This window comes from Hibiscus syriacus, unplaced genomic scaffold, assembly GCF_006381635.1.
Source record: "Hibiscus syriacus cultivar Baekdansim isolate YM2019G1 unplaced genomic scaffold, ASM638163v2 tig00110610_pilon, whole genome shotgun sequence".
NCBI classification, from domain to species: domain Eukaryota; kingdom Viridiplantae; phylum Streptophyta; class Magnoliopsida; order Malvales; family Malvaceae; genus Hibiscus; species Hibiscus syriacus.
Window position 1 is genome coordinate 574,239 of NW_024062800.1, and position 23,096 is coordinate 597,334.

The following is a 23,096-nucleotide window of genomic DNA, read 5'->3' on the forward strand; positions in this document are numbered from 1 at the left end:
CTTTCTTTTATCCATATGGTGACATGTGTCACCCTTCGATTGGTGAAAATGAATATATTAAATTAAAATAAATTAAAAGTATAATTAAATTGAGAGAATATGTAAATAATAGTGACTAAATATGCGATCATACCAAAAATATTTAACTGCTATGTAACTTAATTTGTTAAATATTACGACACATGACTTAATTGAGAAGATTTAAATAATCTAGTGGTCTAATTCAAAAAATTGAAAGATCGATAATAAAAATAAAATGGCTAAAGTGATCAATGATATAGTTTATTCTTTAATTTATATACTAAATTATCTCTAAAAATAACTTTTGCTATATTTGAGATTGAGACATTTCATAAAAATATCAAACACTTAACTGCTAAATTAAGTAGAAAAAAAACATTTAGAATTAAAAGGAGCCTAAATTAAATAATATCATTGAACTTATATTAAATATTAAATAGTTTCCACTAAAATATAGCAATGTGAAAAGAATTTAACGGGCTAGAAATTCCCCAAAAAGCCTATTTTATTGAAGAAAATTTTACAACGCAGGACACACATCGCAATACATAACTAAAGGTACACCGAAACACATATTTTGTACATGAATTATCTTTATTAAGATTAAAAGGGAAATTACAAGTTTTGTACCTAAATTATCATCTTTGTTAAGATTAAAAAGAAAAATTACATGTTTTGTACCTGAATTATTATTTTTATTTTATTTTAGAATCAAAATTTTATTTTTTTAAATCATTAACCGTAATGATTATGTGATAGATGTATCAATTTTTTATTTTTAATTACGACGTCTCCTTTTCTTTATTCATCAATATTTTTAATTAATTTTATTCAACCAATTAGGGATAAAACGATAAAAACGATTCTTACTCCTAATATGAATTGAACTTCAATCTCTTACATGAGAAACAAATCACTCAACCATTGACATAAGTTAGTCATTTGAGTAAATTTCACTACATTTTATATTTAATTTATATGACGTATCACCACAAAATCAATATTTTTTTTTATAATTATAAGATTCAAATATGAGACTTTAAATTAAAGGTAAATTACAAATTTGATAACTGTTATTACATAAATAATTTTAAAAAAATATTATTTTAAAAGATATATTTATAATATTATAAAATCATTTATTTAATTTTTCAAATAACATTAAGTATTTATTTGAAATGAAATTATTTTTAAATTATCTATTTAATTTTAAATATTTTAAAATTTATGATAAATTATATGTTTAATATCCAACTATCATTTGGTTTCGTATAATATTATTTAAAATTACATAAACAATTTAAAAATAATATTATTTAAAATATATATTTAATATTATTTCAAATAAATAGGTGATATGATTTTAAAAATTAAATACATATTTTAAAATATTTTTAAAATATTATAAATATAATTTTTAAATAATTTAATATAAAATTTATTAATATATATAAATAATTATTTAATTATATTTTATTTCCAAATAAAGTGAAAATATTATTTAATTTAATAATGATATAAGTAAGTATTAAGTCTAATGTAATAAAAATATATTCACATTATAGTTGAATAAATAACCTTTCGATCATTAATTTAAAACACCACATATTTGAATTTTATAATCATCAGGAAATGTTGTTTTTGTGATGATATTATTATATAAAAAATATGAAATATGGTGAAATTAACTTAAATGACTAGTTTAATTCAACTGTCGAGTGCCTTGCATTTCATGTAAGAAGCATAGGTTCATTCATGCTAAGAGCAATAATAATTTCTTTTATTTTATCATCATAATTAGTGAAACGTGTCACCATTTAATTGGTTAAATAAAATTTATTAAAAGTATTAAAGAGAAATAAAAAGTGATGTGAAAATAAAAAAAATTGATATTTCATGTCACATTAATATTGTCGTTAATAATTTAAAAAAAAAATTCTAAGTATTAAAATAAAATAAAAAAATAGTGAAAGTACTAAACATATAATTTATTATTTTAATATTTTTATTTGATAAAAATAATTTAATTAGTGATGTGTTTTAATGTTTCACTTTATTTGTGTGTCGTGATGTTCAACTTGCGTCGAGTTATCCATCCCACTAGATATATCACGGGTTCACCACACGCCTGCCTACGTGTGTCTACAATAATATATAATTTATTATAAATTATTAAGATAAGAATAGTTGAATATTTAATACATTGATATATAATAATAAACATATCATTTGATGACACGCTAAAGATGGCAATGTGGAAAGAATCTTCGAGACTAAAAAATTCCACAAAAAGCTTATTCCATTGGATAGACCACGAGTTCTCCACACGCCTGCTTACGTGTGTCAACCTCGACCGTCCACCTGATTTCCAATCCCACGGTCCAAAACGAACCCCGTTCATTCCAGAACTCTTGTAACAGTGCATCACCACTCCCAATCGTGCTTCTATATATACCAGGCCTGCCATCCCTTCACCTGCAATCGCATCCTACCCTCCATCTTTCTTCATTTCTTAGATTATTCCCCGAAACATTTCACTTATTTCAATTCAATCCCCTTCCAGTGGAAAGCAATGCTTCTGAGATCAGTTTCATCCTTGTATGCCCAACCCAAGAACGGGGAAAATCTAATTTATTCCCCTAAGGGTTCCTCTGTTTTTCCTTCTCCATCAACCCTGAGTTTTCCTTCTGGAAAACATGGAAGGAATTCGGGTGTTTATGCATCCATAGGAACAGACAATTCTGCACTTACAGGAGTAGTGTTCCAGCCCTTTGAAGAGGTGAAGAAGGCGGAGCTCGGTATTCCCATGGCCCCTGACCGTTCACTTGCTCGACAGAAATACGCCGACGACTGTGAAGCCGCTATTAACGAGCAAATCAAGTGAGTCGTTGTTCTTTGTATTACTTTTTAATCCATGTTGTTGTAGTGTTTTATTCTGTTAATGGGTTGTTGTTTATCTTGTTCGACAGTGTGGAGTACAATGTTTCCTATGTGTACCACTCGATGTACGCTTACTTCGACAGAGACAACGTTGCTCTCAAAGGTTTAGCCAAGTAAGAAATATTAAAGAACTTCCCCAAAATTTCATTTTTCTTTTCTTTTTTGTAGAATTGTAGGAGATGATGAATCATTGATATGGTTTGCAATCAGATTTTTCAAGGAATCCAGTGAAGAAGAAAGAGAGCATGCGGAGAAGCTGATGGAATATCAGGTTTTCTTTTAATGTTTATTTAGTTTAGGTTGATTTCACCTGAAATTTGGAGGCATCTGATACAATTTCTAACTGTTTGATTAGAACATACGAGGAGGAAGAGTAAAACTACACTCGATTCTGACGCCGCCATCAGAGTTTGAACATTATGAGAAGGGAGATGCACTATACGGTCAGTCACTGTTCCCTTTTCTGCCATTTCCTAATTGATTCATGGTTGAAAATCTCTGTTACTTTTTTGCCATTTTTTAATGAGTTCAGCTATGGAACTAGCATTGTCGTTGGAGAAGCTGACGAACGAGAAGCTTTTGAACCTGCACAACGTAAAACTACTTGTTCCGAAACTTAGGTTATAGCCATAGTCGTAGATGAGGTGTTTGAGTCCACAACTAATCAATTGGTGTTTACTTCATTGATGAATCACAGGTGGCCGAGCAAAACAATGATGCTCAGATGACGGAGTTCGTCGAAAGGGAGTTTTTAACCGAGCAGGTGAGCTCTTAACTTTCATTCGTATCCGAAACAAAAAAGGTCTTTCGAACGACCCTGGTTTCTAAGTATATGAAGTTTATAGGTTGAAGCCATTAAGAAGATATCGGAGTATGTTTCTCAACTGAGGCGGGTCGGAAAAGGACATGGTAAGCTTTGAAAGCTACATGTTTCATCTTGTTATGTCATCAGAGTATTCCGTACATAAAACACTGGACGATGTTTGAGCTATTTTGTGATAACCGAGTGCAAATGATTTGCAGGTACTTGGCACTTTGATCAAATGCTCCTCGATGAGGGGGCGTGATGCTTGTATGATCGACATCTAAATGCTCAATCTTTTTGTCGTTCAAGTGTTTCAGAGACGTTCTACTATATATATGAGCAAATAAAGTGGTGTTGTAGGATATCATTGTAACTACTCCTTAGCTTTGGCATGTAAGATAAAATAAAATGCTTTGTTTTTAGTCCCATTTGCTTTCCCCACTGAGATTGTATAATTTGAAGATTTTTATAATGAAACTTGGATTTCTTACAAAGGAAATTAGTAAACTAACTAGAGTTAACAGCTTATCGACAATATAAGTCGGATAAAAAATAAAAATAATTAGAATGTAATTTTTTCAAAATAGATGACTAAAATAAGGTAGAACAAAAATAAAAGGGATTATCAGTGTCATATATTACCCTATAATGAAACTTGGAAAAGTACTCTTCTTCCCAAGGGAAATTTCCCGTGAAGGAATAGGAACAACTAGATTGTGGAAAAAGCGAGCTCTGTGCGTGTTGCTAATGACAAAGATCAGCACTGTCTAAAATGTCAGACAAAGATCAGCACTGTCCAAAATGTCAAATCTTGCAAGGCTTAGTTAATGCGAATAAATCACATATGTTGAGAACGTGAGTAAATATAAAAATAAAAAGTCTAAGAGATAAATTGTAGGAAGGAAGAAAACAAAGTATAAGATGGTGTGGGAGATTCGAGCAAGGAAAAGTTGTTGTCGTATTCACTCGTGACAGCTATTTTGACTAGACGCATATTGGGATGTAGTGGCCCAAAGATACCACGAAAGGCTTGTTGAATTGGATAAACCACGAGCTCGCCACACCCCTGCTGACGTGTTTCAACCGTGTCCGACCACATAATTTTTTATCTGACGGTTCAAGACGATCCCCAGCACTTCCGCAACTCCAAGTGATAGAAAGGTTATGAATTTACAGACTGAAGCCAGCCGTTCAAGAAGACAAGGGAACATGTTTCTCAACTGAGTAGGGTCGGAAAAGGACATGGTAAGCTTTGAAAGCTACTTGTATCATCTTCATCTTTCAGTTTCCTATGTCATCTGCATTCCATTCATAAAATCATTGGATTCAATGCTTCAATTACTTGTAATTTTGAGTTAATCTAGTATATTTTATAATTTTAATTTTGTTTTAAAAAATTGAGTTATGAAATTCAAATTGAATTATTTAAATTTATGTTTAAATTTAGTTATAAATATTTATAATGTTATAGTACTAACTAATCCTAATTTTAACAATTTTTTATAATTGTATGATATACATATATATTTCTTCATATACATAAATCATGTAAATTAAAAGATTAAACTTGAACTTAAAAATAATACATTAATTACTATAAATTGAGTTACTCAAATTCTATATTATAACTCAAACTTCATTTAAAAAAAATCAAACCGTTCTAAATTTATAAAGTTATGACATCAAATTATTTAATTTTTTCAAATCATTTTAAATTTATGAAGTTATGACATCATAATATTTAATTTTTTCAAATCGCCCCCAGGAGTGTAGAAGAGCGAGATGATCTATGATCTACATCTAAATGCCGTATCTTTTTGTTGTTACTTTCAGAGATATATATCTAAATTCAATTTTTTTGCCATGCAAAAGAGAATCAAAGCTTTGTTTTTAGCTACCCCAAAACTAAGGGTTATGCAGCTCAATACCTAGAGGAACAATGTTAACTCCAGAACAACAAAAATTGCAACAAAAAAGTCCTCAAAATTTTACTCATAACATAAAACAAACAATCTATCAAGTCCAGAAAAAACTACAGCAGCTAAACATATCTGAATATCTTATGCTAATGTTCAAGCAGAATTTTGGGCTGCAAGCCTCTTCCTAGCTTCCTCAATGATGGATAACTTGATACCCTTGCCCTTGGGAAGGGATACCCATGGCTTTGTTCCTTTTCCAATGGTGAAGACATTGCCAAGACGAGTTGCAAACTCGTGCCCAGCAACATCTTGAACATGGATAGTCTCAAAGCTGCCCTTATGCTTCTCCCTGTTCTTAATCACTCCAACACGGCCTCTGTTTCTTCCTCCAGTCACCATGACAACATTTCCAACATCAAACTTGATGAAATCAACAATTTTGTTGCTCTCTAGGTCCAGCTTGATGGTGTCATTAGCCTTGACAAGAGGATCTGGGTAGCGGATAGTACGCCCATCATATGTATTGAGGTACGGAATACCTTTCTGGCCAAATTGGACAGATCGAACCTTGCACAGCTTAAACTGCAGAACAGAAAAAACAAAAAACATTGTTATACCTACAGGGTGAAGAAAGTAGAAATACTACACTGCTATAAATCAAACCTTGGTTTCATCACCGGTGATGGCATGAAGACGGAAACGTCCTTTGGTGTCATAAAGGAGACGGAAGTCCTCATTTGTTTTAGGAATGGATACAACATCTGGAAGTAGGTGATCAAGTATGTTACACGATACTTGAACAGAATAATCTCAGGAAAGCAAAGAGAAAGGAGGATTATCCTAAAGCTAATATGGGAACAATCCAAGAGAGTGAGATCGCATGTCAATGAACATTGCCCAACTCATCATGTACATCTATAAATTAGAATAAAAGCCTCGGTCGACGAGACTAGTGAAGACGAAGAACGGACGTTAGGAGCCTGAAGCCATGTACAGATCAGAGAAATCAAACCAAACAAATTTCATTCAATTGATTACAGTGTCTCGACAGAACCAACTCAATCTAGTAATATCGAGAAAGGAAGCATACCCATGAAACCAGCAGGATAGGTCTTATCTGTCCGAACCTTCCCATCCACCATAACATGCCTCTGCATGAGAATAGCAATAACTTCTCTGTATGTGAGAGCATACTTCAATCTGTTTCGCAAAATGAGAATCAGTGGCAAGCATTCCCTGGATTTGTGTGGTCCAGATGATGGCTTCGGAGCCTACATAACAGGATCATAAGAAAAACATTTTATCGAGCAGGAGGAGAGAAAAAAGATGACACTGCAGTAAAATAGTATGGAAGTAAAAGGATCAAGGCAAAAAACATACAAAGGCACCACCCAGTTTGTCAAGCATCCAATGCCTAGGGGCATTGAGCCTCTTCAAATGTTTCTTCAAACCTCTAGCCTGTACCACCAAGGAAAATAAAACGTGTTAACGAAGCTCAAATGTTCTACTCTTTCAACGCAGAAAATTAAGACACTTCTAAATCAACAACGGCAAGACCGCACATTCACAGATAAGAAAGCTAAACTAAAATAATCAGATTTAAACAATCTAGCAATTTAAAAAGAAAAGAAAAAAGCTACACAGAAAAACAAGAAGAGAGAATCAATCTAAGATTACATTACAAAATATTGCCAATTTATATTAATTTTAACTTATGCGAAGCGTAGATACCAGATCTGATTATGAACAATGCAAATCACAGAAGAACAATGAAGCGAGTTTTTCATAGACATAGCAGGACTACTTCATTTGTTCAGAACTTAAAAAAAAAAGCCGAAGAACAATCAAATGGAAAAGATAAAAAGAGTTAATATGAAGCATAAACCATCAAAATACCAAAGATTGGGGGAAAGAGGAAACTAACCATCCTGGTGAAATGCGGCTTATTTAGCTCGAAGGCTGGTTTTGATGCTAGATCGCTCTTGAAAGAAGATGGTGTGAGGGGCTAGCAGGAAACCCTAGTGGCCTAATGCTTCACATTGTTTATATTGACGAAGATTGGGCTTGGTTCGGCCTTTTCTGAATAAAACGTTTTAACAACAACGGAATCAAAATACTCAATTATTTTTATGTGTTCTTAATTTAATAATAAAATAATCATTAATTTTTGGAATGATTTTAATGATAAATTTTTTTAAGCGATTTGAATTCAAATAATATTATTTATACATGTAAGCGAGATTAAATCTAAATCTTTTTTTAAAAGAGAATCAATTATTTGGTAAATTGATGTGGATATAAAATATTTAATATATATATATATATATATATATATATATATAATTAGTTGTGAATATTCGATCGAATCAAGTTAGTCAAGTTTGAGAGTACTATTTTATCATTCAAACTTTATTTGATTTTTGTTTTAGTCGGATTTATTATTTAGGATCGAGTTATACTCAAATATATTTTGTTAAGTTTATGTTCAAAATATAATTATTTGTAATGTTTATGATATTGATTGATTTTAATTTAAACGATTTTCTATAACTATATACAATATACATATGTATATTTTATTATCCTTTTCTACATGTGTAAATAAGATTTATAATATTATTTAAATAAATAAAATATCGTATAAAATTATATGATATATTTATAATTTTATTTTTTTAAATAAATAATTTTGAGATAAAGTATTTATAAGAATACAAAAGAGAAAGAATTGATGTGTATCAAAAACAAAGAGAAAGAATTGATGAAAGAGAATTTGCAAAGAGTCACGGTTGAATGATCGAATTAAAGAAAATATAATATTGAGGGACTAAATTGAAAAGGAAAATATTTATTGTCAAAAATAAGAATTGAAGTTACATAAGTTGTCTAAAGCGGTATTCACTTTTTTTTTTATAGAATTTCAACATAAAAAAAATCCTTCAGTTCTGCGTACATGAAGTTTAGCACTAATTCCTCCAAGAGGAGACTCTGACTAGTGTAATGCCTCTCCACTCTAAGGCTAACTCGTTCTCCGAATCCCCTCCAATGGTCACCTCATATAAGTTATCCCTTTCTCTTACTATTTCTTGAGCTTCAAGTAATCTCTCCGATCCCACCCTGAAGCCCTCGATTGCGTTGCCTGCATTGAAATGTCGAGCTTCGTTCATCTCCTTCCAATGTTGTAGCCACGCTTGACCACATATATTAGGTCCTATAAATAGACACTCCATTTTCATTCTTGCTTGCAGCAGGTGCTTTGCGAACCCGGATTCCATTGATTCCAAAACAGCTTGGTAGTGCGTCAATTGGTCGTCGAAGAATGTGGCGAATTCCGAGCAGTCTTTCGGTTTTTCATAAGCATCTCCATCACCAAATGTTATAATCCCCTTGTGTCTTGAAACGTAGTCTTTAGCTATGTTTAGAAATTCGTTTACGATCTTCCTGCTCCGGTGTTTTCCGATCCCCACCGTGCAATTGAAGGCCAACCATTCTCGATTTACACCTCGTTTCCTCATCTTTAGCTCATTCACCAAATCATGGATTCCCATTTCTTCCATTTTCAAGTTTACACCAAAAGACCTTGCATGGTCGCAAAGTTGCCCCATTGTGTCATCGAATCTCCACGGAGACCGACCAGTATCGTCATCTCCCCAACGTATCAATGTTAGTCTCATTGACTTCTGTTTCCATCCCATTGCCTCGATGACCGGAGGCCACTGAATTCCCTCACCGATGTCGAAATCGACTATGTGCACCACGTCTGCATCATTCGGCACGGCTTCAAGGATTGCCGAATTAGAAGCAAAATGGGCAAATCTCCAATATGGAAACATCTGATAGAACACTCTGAAAGCAACCTCAAAGTTCTTGCTAGACTCTTGAATTAGATAATCACTTGTTCCGACATAAACCGAATGCAACCCTTTCCCAAGTTTCACCGACCGGATTCGCCTTCTTTCCGACAGACCTTAGGATCACCTCGGCGAGCTCCGACCGGTCCTTCTCTATAGCTTCTGCATATGCCTTGAGAAGATGAAACACGCTCAATTGATCATCGATCTGCATGGCTTCCCCCGGCATGGTAAGCGTCGATCCCTCACTCGATATTGTCGATGCACTCGGACTGCCGAATTCTCGACTTCGAGAAGACAATGCTTCACTGTCATCCAAACAATTGTATATGTCGTGGATCCCATCGATCAGCATGGACTGGAGCCCCTCCAACGGGTCCTGGAACTGATCATTACATGGGAAAATTGTGGAGAAATGAGAAATTTCAGAGGACTGATCATCAAAATAGAAACCCATGTTAAGGCCACTGTAGGACTGATCAATGGTTGGATTCAATAAGCTTTCGAATGGCCATGAAAGTGGAAAATTATCTGATTGCATCATCTTCTGATGATATATATTTTACAGGCTTAGAACTTGGAAGATACTGTTTCGGGTTGAGTTTTGACTGCCAGTTTATAGTATTCGAGTATATATAAAGTGAAGAAACGGCATGAAGAAGAAGATAAGAAAAGGATATTTTCAATAAAAAAAATGAACTTCCAATCATTATAGAGCTTTATTCCATCAAGGTTCCATGTTGGATCGTCTTCCTTGCCTGGCGTCTTCCATTGCATTATTCTTATTCAATTAATATCTGATATATTTGACGTTATACATTATTATCTTATAATTATTTTAATCTAATCCATAACTTTTATAATTTTTTATTTGACGAGGAGTGATTGGAGAGGAAAATAACCTTCATTAAAAATGAAGCGATGACAATGGCTCATGGGTAGATATCAACAAAATCCTTGTAGATATCAACTTATTTTATTTGAATTTAAGGAAGAAGAAGCAATTAAATTACCAGGTTGCAGGAAGAGTTTAACAATTCTTGAGAACGTCTCTCAGTTAAATATATATGTTTAGTTAATAAAAACTTATTATATGGTTTAAAGTATATAGAATAAATATTATTTTATAATCACATTAATTTAATAAAAAAATTAATAAATGCTTATTGTTAGTCATGTATTGGTTTTCATTTAAGAAGATATTATTTTGATCCAAAATAATAATTAAAGTGTTTAAGAAAATAAGATCAAAATAACTATTCAATCATACATTAATAAGTAATTTTGATATTATGTTAAAAAATTACAAATAATCTTTTATTCTAATATTTTATTAACTTATAGTAAGTACAAGATAATATATATTGTTATATCATTGACATTTATGATGCTCGAATCCGAAATATTAAAAAAATAAGAATGATTCTTTTACAATCGACGTCACTTAGTTGAATGGTTTATTTATTGTGTTTAATAAAAAATTGGAATTATATTATAATTTAAAAATTATAATAGTCAAGTTTAGGGATGAAGTTACTTAGAAAATAAGAAATTTTTTATTTTTTAAAAAGAAATTTTAGTCTAACAATAGTTTAGGTTTTATTACTTCAAATTTATATTAAATTAGGTTTGTCCCTCTTGTATTAAGATTAAATATTTAAAAAAATTCCTTATTTTAAATTTAAATAATTGATTTTTTTTATATTTGATTTTAATTTATCTTTAGTACACTTCTAATTAGTTATCTAAATTTAAGGAATTACCGTAAAAAAACTTTCAAGCCATTTCCAAGGTTTTCGTGTATATTTATTTAATTTTATTCCTATTTTCAGATTCTTTAAGGAAATAGGGTTGGTGACAAAATGTGGATGATTTATCTTTTATTTGGTGAAAGCTTTGCTTTTAATTTTAAGTTTTGAATTTTAGTCGATGTTTCAATCATGTCATGTCTTGTTTATTTTATTTTATTTTATAATTTTAAAATATAATATTAAAAAATGGTTATCGCCGGCTGAGCTTCAAACTCTGTTTTTATTTTCTTATGGTTTTCCTTTTTTATTTTTATGAATTATATCATTTCTCAGTTGATTTTGTTCTCTCTCATACTTTACTCGCTGTGCTTTTAATTTTTTTTAATATATTTAATAAATTTTTGAATTGTTGCCGCTTTGATTAGTCTAGATTATTATATTATATTTTTGTATGATGTGGCATTATTATTATTATTGTTAAATATAAAAATAATCTAAAATAAATAATAAAATAATATTTTATTATCATTAAATTTAAAAATACATAAAATAATCATCGTCCGTTGTATGCACTTAAAATAATAAAATAATATTTATAACCGAGAATATTAGATACTTGAGTATCGTCGAGTGCGCGCGCTATATGTACTTAAAAGTGTCTCATAGGTCTCGTAGTGCAGTTGAAAGTGCCTCGTAGGGTTGCACCATAGGTGTCATATAAACTTATATATCATATAGTCACTCCATCTCATGGCATGCTATTTGTACCTCACACTCTTAAATATACACATTGGGCTTTTATTAAAATTATAACATTCACATGTAAATTCATTCAAACATGTAGCTAAAATAAAATATAAGAAGAACATGTCTCATGAAATTCATATTTAAAAGCATCTAAATTCAGTATAATGAAATTATAAAAATATAATTTCTAGGTACGTAAAAAATGTTTCTTTTAAATAATCGAGGTCGACTCATCGCGAGTCTTCTTCATTGTATAAATATATATAAAATAAGTTAGATGCACTCACATTTGCCTCACAAGTAAATCTTTGTGTCGGTTTTGCTTTCACTCTGGTCATTTGTATCTTTCTTTTTGCTCGATTTAACTTGATTTGCGGTCACATTCTATCTGAGAATTAATTTATCCGACAAATAAAATTTCAAGATATATGTTAGTACCTAACTAACATATAAATATGCATTTACCTAAAAAAAACCATAATATAGTCGATAATAATTTCTATAATTTAATCAATTCTATCTCAACTTCTCAAATTAATCCCTTCATGATGACTTTCAATCCTAAATCAATCACCATATTCATCATTCTTCACAACTTCCAACTTAGTACTTTAACTTTATATTTTTATCATTTCATCACTAATCTTTTCTCAAGCCTTTAAATTGATCCTTAATCTCATACCATTTTCTAATTTAACCACAATTCAACATTCTGACAAAATTTCCAGCACAATACTTAAATTTTCAAAAAATCACATCTTAATCCTTTAATTTCCCAAACTTTGCAAAATAGTCTCATAAACTTAACATAACTACAACTTGATCCAAAACTTAATTCCAACCACACGAAATCATTCCTATATCCATTCTAAGCCTAAAAGAAATTTTTGTATATTTTTCCTATTTTTCTTCCTTAAGGCCGAAAATTTTAAAGAAATTCCTTAATGGTCTCCAACTTTGTTTCAAGCTTGATTTCATCACCTACAACTCATTTCCATTCATTCTAATCATTCGCACATCAAAAACAAATAAAAATAAAAAATTTCCCATAAATTCCCTACATAACCGAATCCAAGTTGGTCCCTTAGTGATTTTTAATCAACTTTTAAACTTGTATATGATTACATAACACTCCTAAAATCAAAATCCAATCTTATTTCATTGATTTATCACCTCCCCTTCAACCACCATAAACACCTATTTCACTCTTTATGCATGAAATAATGCAAAAGTTATACAAAAAGAAAGAGAATTTAGCGTTAAACATTTTTCCTATTTCACACTTTAGTTTAAATTCTAATTAAAATGAACCAAAAATTGAAAAAGAAAATCAAACTCACATTAGCTACGGTGTTTCGTCCAACTGCCGGAGAAGAATAGAGATTTCTTGAATTTTCTTTACAAAAAAAATCTCTCAACCTCGCCTTTAAAATCTAATTAAAAATGAATTCTTTTATTCATTTTGGGCTAAAAGTTAAAATTGCCATTAATGAATCCACTTATTTACTTCAATGCCATCCTTTTATCTCCAATTTAATATTCTTAAATATATATAAAAATCTCAATTATCAATTTCCCTCTTTGTTCTTTTAATTTTCAAAATATTCATTTTAGTCACTAAATTGCACTATTCAACTTATAATGCAATTTCCACCAAATTCCACCAATCCACTGATAAAAATTATCATTATAATTTTTCTAACCCAAAATTACCTTCCTTAAATTTTTTTTAGACTTACTACTCGATTTGATTATCCGAGTATTATATCGAACTTTATCGTTTAATAGAATTTTATACAAACACCAAATCAAAAATATAAAAACCACTAAAATATTATTCTTCAGTTAAATTACTCATTTACAGGACCAAAATATAACTTTTAAAAATTAACATTTTTAGCTCCTGAACTTTTACAACTTTACACTTTAGTCTCAAAGTCTTTCAAATTTTTACATTCCAACCACTAATCCAAATTTTGGGATATTACACACCTCAAAACTAAAAGAGTAGCATAAACGGAAGAATTGAAAGCTCAAACCAGGAATATTCATTGCACCATTACATAAATGAAAGAAATGTTTAACTCACAATACGAGGTTGGAATAGTATAACACCTCATTTTTATCCCAAATTAAAAACCCTAGAAATTGGGGATTTTTCCTTAAAATCCTAAAAATTTATTTAAGATCAAATTAAATTTTTCAAAAACTTTTGTGACCATTTTGTCAAAGAATCAAAATATTTGGCCATTTTTAGAAACGTAAGAAATATAGGGACTTATGATACAATTATCCCTTTTTTTAACCCTATGCCCTTTTATTTTATTTCAGTCGCATGAGTCTCCCTTTTTCATTCTTCTTTTGCTTGTCCATTGTGCGTCATTTTCTCTCATCTCCCTCACCTTGTCCTTATCACCTTTGTTTTTTGACGAACAACGTCGTCGAAGTACAACCACCTTGCCTCGTGTTCTCCTTATTGTTGTGACATCGTCGTTAGCCATTTATTAAGGGGGAAAACTGAGACCTTTCGTCACCGTTGTTAACCTCGACTGTTTTCTAGGGTGTTCTTGTCGTAGGGGTACAATTTGGGAGTGGCGCCCATGCGGCCAGATTGGACCTCTGACCCCATTAATGCTCTTCAATACCCGTTGGTGTGCCCTCTTTCGCCCCTTGTGTGCCCTCTACCACCTTTTTGGTGCTCGATCGGCTGTTATTGTTTGAATCAAAACCCCCTATTTGGTTATGATTATGGTGAGCATTCGATCGAATCAAGTAAAAAAATTCGAGTTATTCGAGTTGATGAGTCGTATTTTACAACTCGAACTTAACTTGAAATCTTTTTCGAGTCGAGTTTAAGATATTTGATTCGAGTTATTCAAGTTGAGTTATTCGAGTTTCTATGCTAATTTTATTATGATTATTTTTAGTATTATGGTTAGGATTGGTTCTAATTTTTTTACTTTCTCTAACCATATAAGATAAATATATTTCATATTCTTTTCACATTATAATGTTATTTAATATATCAAATACAATATAAAATTATAAAACATATTTACAGTATTATATTTTAAAGAAAGCATTTTTTAGGGTTAAATATTGATGAGAGTATAAATGAATCAAAGAATTGATGTGAAGAAAGAATTTAAAAACAATTTCAGTTAAGAGACAAAATCAAATAAAATGTAAAGTTAAGGGAATAAAAAAAGAATGCATTTTTAGTCAAAAATAAGAATTTAAGTTACAGAGGTATTTAGTAGTGGTATATGAGTATGTGATTTAAATTTGATAAAAAATGAAATTAAAATAAATGATGAATTGAAGAAATAAGAAAATTATGAAAATTTGAGTAACTAAATTGAAAAAAAAAATTATCAAAAAGAGAAATTAAAAATACATATCTATTCTACGATGGTTTAGGAGCATGTGGTGCAAATTTGGTAAAAATAGACTTAAAATGAAGGAGGAATTGAAGGAATCATGAAATCAATGACTAAACCATAAAACTATCAAAATACTTAGTCAAATTTTTAGTTTTTCGAGTAACTTAAAATTTTCAAATTTCAACTTGACTAGAACTCAAAAATTGAATCAATAATTCGAGTTGACTCGAATAACTTAAATAACTCAACTCAAATTAAAAAAATTAATTTTGATTTTTCTAGTTGAGTCGAGTTTTGCTCACCCCTAGTTCCGAGCTCAAACTAGAAAATTATTTTAATGTTGTTTTACCACAAAGTATGCAGAATTGATGAATTCAGGATATTAAATTGGATACCGTTATATAAGTTAAATACAAAATGTGATAAAATTCAACTAAATGATTAGCTTAGTCTAATGGTCAAGTGATTTGTTTCTCATGTAAGAGACACAAATTTAATTTATATTAGAAGCAAGAGTGATTTCTAACTTTTTATCTCATAGGTGGTAAGACATGTCACATGTCATGCAACATAAGTATTGTCGTTATTGGTTTTAAAAAAATTAAAATGTAGATACTAAAACGAAACAAAAGTGATAATTTAGGTACAAAACGTGTAATTTACCCTTTTAATATTTACTTAATAAGGATAATTTAACTAGTTGTGTGTTTCGACACGTCGTTTTAGGAGTGTATTGCGATGAGCAACGTGCGCTGTAGAATTTTTCGTCACACTATTATTTTTTGTGATATGACACATATCGTATCATCACTTTAAGTGATATGACAGATGTCATGTTATCATTCTTGGTGATATGACACATGTTTTGTCATCATTTTTTGTGACATGATACTTAATACATTATCAATTAAACACATACGAAAATGATACATCAACAACATACGTTAATAGTTAATCATCAAACGGTTTGCATCCAACATGTATTGTTTAAACTAAAAATTATAATATTAAATTTAAAATGCTAAAAAAGAGAGAATAAAGTGATTATTTATACAAATATTAAATGTTAATTTTATCATTATGCCAAAATATTAACCCATATATAAATTCGTTCGACTCAAAAATCCCTCAAATTGAACTCATCAATTGCTACGTTATTGCATTAACATTCTAATCCCTTTTAATAATATCTATTTTGAACCTCAAATATTGATTATTATGGTATGATACGACAATAGTTCTAGGAGGTCCAGAAAATTCAAATTCTACCTCCTTACGGCAATTGCCCTACATCACCCGCCCACCACTGTTCAACTCATCAACTTTGAGCCAATCAGACGTGCCCTAAAATGTCAATAGACCTTGACTTTGAAACCTTCAAGTCTTTCCATTTAGGACAATTCATTTCTATTCACAGAATTTTGCTCTATATTATCTTCTTTTCATACTAACCTAAAGCTGCAATAAAGAAAAACTTTGTAAAATAACATGGCTTTCCTTCTCTTCATTTGGTTCATCTTCTTCCCAGTTTTTGCTCAAACTCAGCCCACAACTTTCTTCTTCAATGGTTTTAATGGAAGTGAATCGAATTTTACGTTTGATCATGGAGCTTCCATTAGTAGGCCTAGTGGTGCCCTAAAGCTGACAGACAATTCACGTAATACAATCGGCCATGCATTCTATGCAGAACCAATTCAAATGCTTGGCGAAAAGTCTTTCAGCACAACTTTCGTGTTAGCTATCGTTCCTTCGAGCTCCGGTCGAGGACTAGGTGGTCACGGTCTTGCTTTCACGTTGTCTCCGTCCAAGCAGTTCACCGGAGCCGAAGCGGAGCATTACATGGGAATATTTAACAAGGAGAATGATGGATTACCCTCCAACCATATTTTCGCGGTGGAATTCGATACCGTCAATGGACACAACGACAAAGGGGACAGTGATGGAAACCATGTCGGGATTAACATCAATAGCATGAATTCAACCGTGTCAAGATCGGCCTACTATTTCATGGGTAACTCGGACCGGACAGAGGATATGGTGCTGGAGAGCGGCGATCGGATCCAGGCCTGGATCGAATATGATGGGAACGTTGTGAATGTTACAATTAGTCCTTTGAACATTAGCAAACCCTCGAAGCCTCTCATTTCTAGTCCCATTGACTTGACACATATTGTTCCATCCACCATGTACGCTGGCTTTTCTGCATCCACGGGGCTAAAGACAAGCTCCCATTACATATTAGGGTGGAGCTTCTCGACGAACGGAACAGCGCCAGTGCTCGATATTTCCGAGCTTCCCATGGCACCAGCAAGAGAACAAGACGGATCATCCTACGATCGTCGAGTCATCGCTCTTATTGCTTCTTTATCGACCGTGACTGTTTTATTGTTGGGAATATTGATCTATTTCACGTTGTACAAAAGGCTTGGCGGGTCAGAGAATCTTGAAGATTGGGAGTTAGATTGTCCTCACCGGTTCCGGTACAAGGATCTTCATGCAGCAACTAAGGGCTTCAAGCAGAGTGAGATCATCGGAGTTGGAGGATTTGCTTCCGTATACAAAGGTGTTTTGCCGATGACCGGAACTGAAGTTGCTGTTAAAAAGATAACCCAAACTCAAAGTTCAATCCACGGTTTGAGAGAATTCGTAGCCGAGATCGAAAGCTTAGGAAGATTAAGGCACAAGAACTTGGTTTATCTTCAAGGATGGTGTAAGCGAAAGAATGATCTTCTTCTCATCTATGATTACATTCCCAACGGAAGCCTTTATTCCCTCCTCTTCGACAAGACACAAGGCTTTGTTTTAAGCTGGGAACAAAAGATTCAATATCATTAAAGGAATCGCCGCCGGACTCTTATATCTGCATGAAGAATGGGAGTTGGTCGTCGTTCATAGAGACGTGAAGTCGAGCAATGTTCTAATCGACGCCGACATGAATGCACGGTTGGGGGACTTTGGTCTCGCGAGGTTGTATGATCACGGCACCGATTGGCACACCACAAACGTTGTCGGAACTATCGGATATATCGCACCCGAATTGGCTCGCAACGGCAAGGCTTCTACTAGCTCCGACGTTTTCGCATACGGGGTTTTGCTGCTCGAAATCGTTTCCGGGCGAAAGCCCGTCGATTCAAGGAACTTCTTCTTGGTGGATTGGGTAATCGAGTGCCATCAAATGGGTGACATTCTTGATGCGGTGGACACCAAGTTGAATTCAAGTTATGTAGTGGAAGAGGTGAAGCTGGTGTTGCTGTTGGGGCTTCTTTGTTGTCAACAGAAGCCTGAAACTAGGCCTAGCATTAGCAAAATTGTGCGGTACCTCAACGGGGATGAGCATCTTCCTTCTATTGATGACTGGGATTCCTTTGATTCTAGAGATGAAATGTACTCCATGTTCCTGGAAACACTTTCTTCTCATAGCATCACTAAATCTTATCCCTCATCTTCCACCGGTGCCATCTCTTCCAGTTCCATTAACAGAGGCATATAGATACACGATTCGGACCCTTAATTTGTTTTTTTCTTCTTTTTTAATTGTTACAGATACAGAGTATAAAGTTGAATTTAATCTTAAATTTTATTGCCAATGTTATATGCATGGCTTAAAATGGGATGCTAAGCTAAACGATGAGGGTTTTGAACTATCATGCATCTTGGAAGATTTTTTGTGCACTGCAAGATTGAACACATGGCAAAAGGCATGGCCGACAATCTAATTATTGAGATTTGAGACTCTCTCCATGCACTTGGAAAGAAGCCAAGCTCATTTGACAATGAACGACTTTCCATATTGCAAACAGTAAATGAAACTCCGTTGCTTTCTTTTCGATTTGTCAATGTTCGGGACCAAGGGTTAGCTTTGAGATGAAAAATCAACGAACATAATATCACCTTATCACGTGATATGAAAGATCACTTTTAGAGATTTAATTATGTTATATCTCCTTCAAAACTCCTAATCTATATATGTGCGGTAATTTTATCATCTATTGAGGATTGAGGTTTTCGGAACTCTTCGAGGTCTATGAAGTTCCATGTCTTTTAGAGTATCTTAAAACATTCAAACAACTATAGTCTATTAATGTAATCTCTAGCATACTCACGTAATATCATGGTTAACTCTATTTTACCTCTTAACCTGTGAATAATTATACCATCCTAAGTCAGACACCAATATTAAGGCCATTATATAAGTCATCATACAAAACTGATGAAAGTGAACAAACTCTCTTAGATTCTCTTTTTTTATCTCTTTTAATGATTGCTCACCGTTATTTTTAACTCGATATTTTTTATTCTTTTTTATCTAACAACCAGATGCGAAAAGTGCAACACAATAACCACCCTAATCTTACTTTTTCATCGACAAATTTTATCTTTTTCATATTAAAAATGGGGTGAGGACGATTCTTAAAACCAAATAAAAGAGAGTAACTTTTTTTTTATTATCTAATTTACATGGAAAAAGAAGCCACTCAATTTGACTTTGTAGTTTGGGTTTAAGTGGACCAAAAGCAGCCAAGACTTCCTTTAGAAAGCAAAAACCTTGCCTAAAGGTAAAGACCTTTTTGTCTTCAAAGAGTGGGTACCTAGAATTTGATCTCAAGCACAAACTGCATGATAGAACAGTCAAATTTGAACAGCCTTAGCCTAGAAGCTGTCATGTCATGTATTCCACACGGCGACGGAAGTTATCTGCATCACTTTCTTTCCCATTTTCATGGATCAGCTCCACCTAATTTTCAGGGCCGCCCTGAGCCCAGTCGTGGAGGGCGATCGCCTAGGGCCCAGGTTTGATGGAAGTCAATTCTTGAAAATAATAATAATTTAACTATTAGAAAAGGGAATCAGATTTTTTTATCTAAAAAGAAATGGGTATAAAGGCTCTAAAGCATCTGTAAAACAGGGGGCCCATTTCTCTAATAAGCACTAAAAGCTGGATGGCAATTGGCATGAACCTGATTGTACCATTTTTCTTACAACTGAATTATAAATGCTACCCTTTTTGGTTTTACCCATTTTATAACCCTATTTTAAAAAAACTCTCCGAGCCGTTTCACTCTCCCTATTTCTCAGCAACTCACAGCCGCCTTCTCCAAAACCTTCAACATCTCACCGGCCACCACTCTATTTACCTTCAACAATCAACACCAAAGCCTAAAACATCCTAAATACTCCGATCTATTTACCTTAATCTAAATCAAAACTGAAAATCGCATAAATAAGGCCAAACCGCCCTTAAACCGAGACCTGAACTTTGGTTTCTGTTTGCTCCGATGAACCCGACTTCGATGGAAAGCTCCGATGACTCACAAGTAACGCTTTCCCCTTTCTCTTTGACTCTATTTTGCTTTATAAATTTGTGTTTTTATTCTTGTTGTATTCGAAATAAAAAACGAATGGATAAAGACTCTTGTATTGATTCTCTGGTTTGTGTGTTACTTCAAGAAATTAAAGAAAATGTTTGGTATTCTCTGATTTCTCTTGAATGGAGGGGAAAAAGAAATAAATTATGATTTGTCTTGTGTGTAGTAAAATTTTGGCATATATTTCTGGTTTTAAATTATGATTTGTCTTGTGTGTAGTAAAGTTTTGTTATAACTTAAATGTTTTAAAAGGATGATTGATACAATTTGCTAAGGCTCTATTTGCTTGATGCTTTTTGATATTTTTATTTTGGTGTTCATGTTATAACTATTAATATTTATGTCAACAGTGTCAATTATCAAATTGGGAATTTGGGATTTTATCTTACTCCCATGGGTTACAATTCTAATTGAAGAATCCATGTGCAATTGTTCTTTTCTTATACTTATTTATTAGAATTAGTTTGTGTTTGACTCTTTGATGAGATGTTGCCTAAAAAATATTTGTCTGGAAGTGAAAAAAGAAAAAAAAAGAAAGCGAGAGGATGAGTTAAAGAAGTCACAAAAAGGTGCTCTTGATAAATTTGTATTTAAAAATGCTAATTCTCATGCAACTTTGAATCAATCAACTGAAAATTTGCATACTGAAAATCCTGAAAATGTGAATGATGAAGTGAATGATCCAATTGACTTTAATGATGTGTCAATTGATGAAAATGTTGAAAATTTAGGCATTGGTGAAGAAACACTTCCTCATTTGAATATATACGATCCTATAAATTGGGAGAATCTTGACAATAATGCGAGAGATATGTTAGTTGAAAAAGGGCCTATAAGAGAAATGGATCTTGAATTTCATGTTGATAAATATTATAGACATTTCTCATATGCATGTTATTCTAGAAAGTTGAGCAATGGTGAGACTAGTGATAGAAAATGGTTAGTTTATTCCAAAAATGTTGACAAAATATATTGTTTTTGTTGCAAGTTATTCAAATCGATTAGTAATGTAAGTTTGTTAGCAAATGATGGCTTAAGTGATTGGAATGAATTGAGAGTAAGATTGGATCAAAAATCAAACAATCGATAAAAATTTACAAGAAGAGATTATGAAAGAGAAAGAGCGTTGGAGACAAGTGTTACAAAGAATATTCTCAGTTGTGAAATGTCTTGCTAAACATAATCTTGCATTTCAAGGATCCAATGAAAAACTATATCAAGATAATAATGGTAATTTTCTGGGATTGATTGAAATGATTGCAGAGCTTGATGTGATTATGCAAGATCATGTTAGACGCATTCAGGATCGTGAAATTCATTATCATTATCTTGGACATAAAATTCAAAATGAATTCATTTCCTTTTTGTCTCAAAGTGTGATAAATTCTATCATTAAGATTATTAAAGAGGCTAAATACTTTTCCATAATTCTTGATTGTACGCCTGATGTGAGCCATCAAGAACAAATGACCCTCATAGTTCGATGTGTTAATACATTAAATAACAAAGTTAATTGAGAAGTTCTTTTTGGAGTTTCTAAAAGTGGATGATATATTTGGATTAGGACTCTTTAATGAACTACAAAATGTTTTGAAGTCTTTTGATCTTAATGTTGATTATGTGAGGGGACAAGGTTATGATAACGGTTCTAATATGAAAGGAAATCACCAAGGTGTTCAAAAAAGATTTCTTGAAATTAATCCAAAAGCATTATACATGCCTTATGCTTGTCATAGTCTAAATCTCACTCTGGGTGATATGACACATTCTTGTGTTAAAGCTATTTCTTTTTTTGGAGTTGTTCAACGCATATATGCATTGTTTTCGGGTTCTACAAAGAGATGAAAAATTTTACTTGATAATGTTCCTGGATTAACTGTGAAATATTTATCAAATACTCGATGGGAGAGTCGAATTAAAAGTGTCAAAGCTATTAGATTTCAATGTCCCCAAATAAGATTGACTTTGTGTGAATTATATGAATCTTGTGAAAATGATGCAAAGTCAAAAAGTGAAGCTGAGAGTTTGGTGAATGCACTCTCAAGTTTTGAGTTTTTGCTTGGTATTGTGATTTGGTATGACATTTTATTTGCTGTTAATATGGTAAGCAAGAAATTACAATCTAACTCTATGTGCATTGATACTACCATAAGGCAATTAGAAGGTGTGATGTCCTACTTTGAAAAATATAGAGATGAAGGCTTTACAACTAGTATGAATGTAGCTAAAAGTCTTGCATTTGAAATGGATGTGGAGCTTATCTTTCCCACAAAACGTCGTGTGATTAGGAAGAATTTTTTTGGAGAGAATAAT

General features: G+C 32.3%; 3 protein-coding genes and 1 pseudogene across 3 annotated transcripts; 2 read left to right on the forward strand and 2 right to left on the reverse strand.

The window, feature by feature from the left end:
* Positions 1-2,494: 2,494 nt before the first annotated feature.
* On the forward strand, positions 2,495-4,194 carry LOC120135731 (ferritin-1, chloroplastic-like). The gene is made up of 8 exons (XM_039151952.1): positions 2,495-2,901; positions 2,991-3,074; positions 3,172-3,232; positions 3,317-3,404; positions 3,494-3,555; positions 3,659-3,724; positions 3,807-3,870; positions 3,985-4,194. The coding sequence occupies exons 1-8, from the start codon at positions 2,594-2,596 to the stop codon at positions 4,026-4,028; spliced, it is 777 nt and encodes a 258-aa protein (XP_039007883.1). The 5' UTR covers positions 2,495-2,593; the 3' UTR covers positions 4,029-4,194.
* Positions 4,195-5,742: 1,548 nt separating this feature from the next.
* On the reverse strand, positions 5,743-7,712 carry LOC120135730 (40S ribosomal protein S4-like). Its single transcript, XM_039151951.1, has 5 exons — positions 7,610-7,712; positions 7,066-7,143; positions 6,776-6,956; positions 6,349-6,446; positions 5,743-6,267 (listed from the first exon to the last, which is right to left on the reverse strand). Exons 1-5 carry the CDS (start codon positions 7,610-7,612, stop codon positions 5,839-5,841), a joined length of 789 nt encoding a protein of 262 aa, XP_039007882.1. The 5' UTR covers positions 7,613-7,712; the 3' UTR covers positions 5,743-5,838.
* Positions 7,713-8,585: 873 nt separating this feature from the next.
* LOC120135729 lies at positions 8,586-10,080 on the reverse strand (annotated as a pseudogene).
* Positions 10,081-16,810: 6,730 nt separating this feature from the next.
* On the forward strand, positions 16,811-18,948 carry LOC120135728 (lectin-domain containing receptor kinase VI.3-like). The gene is given in 2 exon segments (XM_039151949.1): positions 16,811-18,228; positions 18,230-18,948. Coding segments are annotated over 2 exon segments (2,001 nt in total). The 5' UTR covers positions 16,811-16,905; the 3' UTR covers positions 18,908-18,948.
* The last annotated feature ends 4,148 nt before the right edge of the window (positions 18,949-23,096 follow it).

Coding starts and splice junctions, on each gene's coding strand:
- LOC120135731 (XM_039151952.1), top strand. CDS start 2,594: ATGCTTCTGAGATCAGTTTCATCCTTGTATGCCCAACCCAAGAACGGG. Junction 3,233..3,316: donor AGAAGCTGATGGAATATCAG/GTTTTCTTTTAA, acceptor CTGTTTGATTAG/AACATACGAGGAGGAAGAGT. Junction 3,871..3,984: donor GCGGGTCGGAAAAGGACATG/GTAAGCTTTGAA, acceptor AATGATTTGCAG/GTACTTGGCACTTTGATCAA.
- LOC120135730 (XM_039151951.1), bottom strand. Junction 6,957..7,065: donor ACAAACTGGGTGGTGCCTTT/GTATGTTTTTTG, acceptor CCTGTTATGTAG/GCTCCGAAGCCATCATCTGG. Junction 6,447..6,775: donor CTATCCTGCTGGTTTCATGG/GTATGCTTCCTT, acceptor ACCTACTTCCAG/ATGTTGTATCCATTCCTAAA.